The sequence below is a fragment of the Oncorhynchus mykiss genome, chromosome 13, assembly GCF_057628025.1.
Source record: "Oncorhynchus mykiss isolate SJ-2025 chromosome 13, ASM5762802v1, whole genome shotgun sequence".
NCBI lineage: Eukaryota > Metazoa > Chordata > Actinopteri > Salmoniformes > Salmonidae > Oncorhynchus > Oncorhynchus mykiss.
The window spans coordinates 41,771,199-41,777,142 of record NC_143034.1 but is presented as its reverse complement, the minus strand read 5'-3'; the positions used below and the strand labels follow the sequence as shown (position 1 = coordinate 41,777,142).

Here is a 5,944-nt window from a genome sequence, read left to right as displayed (position 1 = left end):
GATTATCTCTCTCTCTCTCTCTCTCTCTCTCTATTCTCTCTCTCTCTCTCTCTCGCTCTCTCTCTCTCTCTCTCTATGAGTTCTTTTTTTAACCTACTTAGGAAAATGTTCCTCCTATAAAGGAAAACTCGAAACATGATGAGAGGGAAGTGGAGCACACGAAAAGAGAAATCCGGTCTTGCGGTTCACTTGGCAAAACTTTCCCAAATTCATTCATTTCAACTCTTAATTTAGCGAGACACCCTTTCACTTTTTGTACATCCATTCAATCCTCACTATTTAAGATAATCCGCAGATATGGGATCAGAACACAAACCAAATTCTGACTGGAGGAAATTTGCAATATACTGGCAACAGGTAAGTCAACAACATGCTATCATTTGATCATTGCTTCGGGCTTCAATTAATTAATTATTTTCAGGATTATATTCAACTAACAATGACCATCTGTTGCAGATCATCTAACTACCATAAGAATGGCAATTCAGACTATCACTTGGATGAGCGCCTTCCTCTGCCTCGCGCAGGTTTTCTCGATGCCCATGCCTTGCCAGCTACAAGGACAGCTGCTGCGAACAACCCACAACCTACTGAGAGACATGGTAGATTTTATAAATTACTTTTGACTTGAGATGTATTATCCAACTATGTTTAACTGAATAGCTCAACATGAAAAATGTGTTTTCTCCTTCTTTCAGGGCGGTCATTTTCCTCTGGAGTGCCTGCAGGAGAATGTCTTCATGGCATTCCCAGCCACCTCATTTGCAACCTCCGGGGCGCCACAGGTAAGGGCAAGCGAGCATATTCAAGAGTTCTTTACAGCATGAAAGAGTATTTGCAACCGTTAGGATTAGAAAGTAGAACACTTTACACGGCCATTTATGTTAATTGGAATTATTGTTGTTGTCCGTTTCAGTTGAGCAGCAGTGCTGCTAAGGCTATTTATGAGACATTGAAGAACATCGACACATTGTTCGGAACTGACGAACTGCCGACAATGTGGGACCAACAGAAGTTGGAGTATTTTCAGAACATTATCTACCGTCAGATTGAAGAGAGCGAGTGTGTGAGTACCTACCTAGGCCAATACAGATAGCTTAACTGTTTAAGTGTGGTATGGTGACATTTGAATTATTTTATTCTTGTGTCAGATGATGGGGAGTGTGGTTATCTAGTCAGGGCAAAGATGCTGAATACCTACTTTAGGAACATCGCGGCAGTCATAAAATAAAAAGTAGGGTACAAGCAAATGCACTATAATGGATGCATTTTAATTATTATTCATCGCCTGCCTCTTTCCTCCTTTCTGGCAGATGAGCAGTGTGGATACAAGTGATTATCCCATCAGGGCAGAGGGCCTGAAGACATACTTTGGGAACATTGCAGCAGTTTTAAAAGAAAAGGTAGGATATAGGTTGAAAACAAATAGACACTTTGTTTTGATAATATCTCTACATAGGATAATATTGCCCTAACAATTTATTTTTATTTTCACAGAATTTCAGTTACTGCGCCTGGGAAGTGGTTCGAAAAGAACTCCTGTACACCCTAGAATTCATTCTGAAACACAACTCTGACAGCCTTCTGTGGTCCAACAGAACATGAATTTGAACTTGCAGATCTTTTTTTACTAATGTGTTTTACAATTGTGCTTGATTTTTAAAGCCTTCTATTCTACAATCATGCAATGTGCAATGTCAAACAGCAATATCATACATGTATTTATTTATGTATTTATTTATCAAGGTTATTTATTGATGTAGGCCTATTTATGAATCTATTTATCTATTTGAAAATCGTGCCTTTTGTTGCTCTTCATCAAATGTTAAGTTAATAAAATAAAAAATACTTTTAAATATTGGTAATCTCAGTGCTCATTCTGTATCCAAGTCCAAGGTGTGATTTTATGTAGTTATTTTCTATTTCACCTTTATTTAACCAGGTAGGCCAGTTCAGAACAAATTATCATTTACAACTGCGACACTGCCAAGATAAAGCAAAGCAATGCGACAAAAGCAACAACACAGAGTTACACATAAACAAACGTACAGTCAATAACACAATAGAAAAATCTATGTGCAGTGTGTGCAAATGTAGAAGAGTATGGGAGATAAGACAATAAACAGGCCATAGAGGCAAAATTATTACAATTTAGCATTAACAACGGAGTGATAGACGTGCAGATGATGATGTGCAAGTGGACATACTGGGGTGCAAAAGAGCAAGAGGGTAAGTAATAATATGGGGATGAGGTAGTTTGGTTTGCAATTTACAGATTGGCTGTGTACAGCTGCAGTGATCGGTAAGCTGCTCTGACAGCTGATGCTTAAAGTTAGAGAGGGAGACATGTGTCTCCAGCTTCAGTGATTTGTGCAATTAATTCCAGTCATTGGCAGCAGAGAACTGGAAGGAATGGCGGCTAAAGCAAGTGTTGGCTTTGCGGATGACCAGTGAAATATACCTGCATATACCTGCTGGAGGGCGTGCTAAGGGTGGGTGTTGCTATGGTGACCACTGATTTGGAATAAGGCGGGACTTTACCTAGCAAAAACGTATAGATAACCTGGAGCCAGTGGGTTTGGCAACGAATATGTAGTGAGGGCCAGCCAGAGAGAGCATACAGGTCGCAGCGGTGGGTAGTATATGGGGCTTTGGTGACAAAACGGATGGCGCGATGATAGACTACATCCAGTTTGCTAAGTAGAGTGTAGGAGGATATTTAGTAAATGACATCGCCGAAGTCAAGGATTGGTAGGATTGTCAGTTTTACGAGGGTATGTTTGGTAGCATGGGTGATGGAGGCTTTGTTGTGAAGTAGGACGCCGATTCTAGATTTAATTTTGGGTTGGAGATGCTTAATGTGAGTCTGGAAGGAGAGTTTACAGGCTAACCAGACACCTAGGTATTTGTAGTTGTTTCACATATTCTAAGTCAAAACCGTCCAGAGTCGTGTTGCTATTAATGCAAGAGGGTGCGGCAGCAATCGATGGAAGAGCATGCACTTAGTTTTACTAGCAATTAAAAGCAGTTGGAGGCCACGGAATGAGTGTTGTATGGCGTTGAAGCTCGTTTGGAGGTTTGTTAGCACAGTGTCCAAACAAGGACTAGATGTCTACAGAATGGTGTCGTCTGCGTAGAGGTGGATCAGAGAATCATCAGCAGCAAGAGCTACATCATTGATATATTCATAGAAAAGAGTCAGCCCAAGAATTTAACCTTGTGGCACCCCCATAGCGGACATTAAGATTTGTATTAAACATGCTCAGGACATATGCACGGATGGCAGTACAATTAGTCCTATAGCCAGCCTACTAATCCATAAAGGAAAGCCATTAAAACAAGTCAAATGTATCTTCTCAAAATGTAGATATATTCAAATGCTTTTTTTCAATTAAGTGTGTTTTATCACTGGACAGGGCTGGCCTGGTTTGGACAGGGCTGGCCTGTTTTGAACAGTGTACTTTGAGCACCTATACAACTTCCGTTCCAACCATGGAGATACTATTACAATATTAGAATTGCTAATTCTACGCTTCCAACCCATCTATGAAATTGTGTTCCACAATCAATAACGTATTAGGAGTAATATTCGCCGAATAGAATGCAAAAGTGCACAGTGTATTCTGTTATCATGAAATGCATTGCTCCAATGTAATTCTTTGCATAGACATGTACGAAAACTGTTCACTGTCTTTACGTTTTTCAAGATTCATTTCACAATAGCATAATTAAGAGTCACCCGTTGAAAATTGGGGCTTATCAAGGGAATCATTCAACCTTCTTCACAGTGTTTTCCCTGTACACCAAGTCAGAACCGAAGGATTAAAAAACGGGGCATATAAGCAGACAATGAACGAGCTAAAAATATTCGATTACTCAAGAAAGCAAAAAAGAGACCATTTTTGTATGCAGCTTTATTAACTCAATGATTGTTGTTGTTTTTCTACATTGTTTACAAACTGATATGTGAAACTTATTGATGCCAAAATAGCAAGTAAAACAGGCAACAACAAAAAAAAGTTAAACAAATGTAATTTTTCTGCTGTTGTGGCTAAACTTTTTTTGTTGTAGTTAAACATATGGGGCTCAAAACAGGTGGGGTACGGTTGGAAAACCGGTCGCCACTGGGTGGGTCCAATATCAAATGCTCTCGAATAGAGGCTAAATGAATCTGAGCAAATTGTAAATCACCACAAATAGGATGCATTTTGCTGCCACAAATCACATATGAAACTGGGAACTTCCAAGCGCCTTTGTGGTGTCATAGGACGCCTTGGCAGCGCACCTGCTGTGGTTGAGTTGAGTGAAGACATAAAATATATATATATATTGTGTGCTCTCCAGGAACATAGCGCATGCGCATGGGAGATCACGCGAGTGGAGGTTCGCGACAACCTGGTGCAGTTCAAGAAATTCCTCGACAGCAGAGTCAAGCCATGAGGAAGAAGAGGTCTGTTGGAAAACCACATAATCATCATTGGAGACATGTGACATGTTTCTGATCCCGGCTAATAGATTGACAGCTGATATATTTACTGACTGAATGATTTATTTATAAACATGTGAAGGCTATGAAGTTGTTCCTTTATAATAAAATCAAATAATTATTCTCTCATCATTTTTATTAATTCGTTTATATATTCAGTCATTCATCCTTTCATTGTTTCATGCATTCATTTGTTTATAGACTGACTTTTTAAAGGAGCAGTCTGCTCTTTAAACAATACCAAAACGGTCAATGAACCACTATTTTTCTCAATAGCTGTGGATTGGAGAAAAGTAATCATTGTCAAAGAACTAAGGATGAAAGGAATGTCCATCTACGAGATTAAAGTTATGGGCTAGTTTGAACTACATTTGGAAGCTGTACCGTGTTTTACCTACGTGTTTTACCTACGATAATGTTATCACAACACATTGGTAAAGTGGTTTATTCTTGCAGGTCTGCTAGTCTCCCCGAACGACGAAAAATTCAAATATTCATGCTAGCCTTTAAATGGTTGAGTATCTACCTGACTCTGTTCTGTTCTGCTTATACACGGCAGCATCTGAACTGTGCATGTGGACGCAATTCATGCACTAGTGCGTTATTTTTGCACCTGTCCACTATTTGATGTGCAAAATTTGATACTCAATATATCTCATTATTAGACCTCAATTTATTTTATTTTAGGACGTTTTATATAACCAATGCCTTCACTCTCTGTACCACAATGTTTCATTTATGGATACTATTCCAATACAGTTCAGTGTTTGATATTGATATGACTTTATTTCAGGGTGGACAATTTCCAGTTCTGTTTCCGTAAAGAAAAGTCGAGCGCATGTTTCCAGAGCATGTTTACAAGAACACACAGGTAAGATACTGAAGTGTATCATGTAGCAAGATTTGGATAGAATCAACTAGAGAGTTTGATGTTTTTCCATTTCAAAATGATAAATTGGAAGTTTAACCATGGAATTTATGAGACATCCTAATGCCTAAAACGTTGTTTTCTTTCATACAGGGCGAGGACGTCTCTGTGAATGCATTAGAGGCTTTGGAGTATATGGCCCAATTATTTAACAGCCTGACTCTTGTCACATGGAACAAAGAAACACTGAACCTGTTCAAAAACAGATGACCTAGTTAAGTTAAGAAATTGGAGGGATGCGTAAGTATGATCCCGCATCTTGTAGCCTAAGTTATATTTGGGGGGCAGACAATAATTAGCACAGGTCTTTATTTATTTATTCACTCACAACCATTTTATATTGTCTTCAGGTCGGGTTTGGAGTTGGAGCATCCTCTGGAGATGGAGGGTCAGTGACTTCAGGCAAAGGGTCTCTGAAAACGTATTTCAACAAGCTGAACACAATCTTGATACAGAAGGTTTCCAATATCAAATGTACTCGAAAATAGGCTAAATTAATCAGAGGAAAAGTTCTAGATCACCACAAATCG

The 5,944-nt window shown here is 39.0% G+C and overlaps 1 protein-coding gene across 1 annotated transcript; it reads left to right on the top strand.

Moving 5' to 3' along the window:
* Nucleotides 1-297: 297 nt before the first annotated feature.
* On the top strand, nt 298-4,440 carry LOC118938270 (interferon alpha-1-like). Its single transcript, XM_090194344.1, has 6 exons — nt 298-357; nt 528-602; nt 699-785; nt 917-1,066; nt 1,314-1,403; nt 4,345-4,440. Exons 1-6 carry the CDS (start codon nt 298-300, stop codon nt 4,438-4,440), a joined length of 558 nt encoding a protein of 185 aa, XP_090050470.1.
* Nucleotides 4,441-5,944: the final 1,504 nt, after the last annotated feature.

What these genes read in the sequence shown, in the direction of transcription:
- LOC118938270 (XM_090194344.1), top strand. Translation starts at nt 298, where the DNA reads ATGGGATCAGAACACAAACCAAATTCTGACTGGAGGAAATTTGCAATA. An exon ending in AGATTGAAGAGAGCGAGTGT is followed by an intron (nt 1,067 to 1,313) that starts GTGAGTACCTAC and finishes CCTTTCTGGCAG; the next exon opens with ATGAGCAGTGTGGATACAAG. An exon ending in CAGCAGTTTTAAAAGAAAAG is followed by an intron (nt 1,404 to 4,344) that starts GTAGGATATAGG and finishes TGTGCTCTCCAG; the next exon opens with GAACATAGCGCATGCGCATG.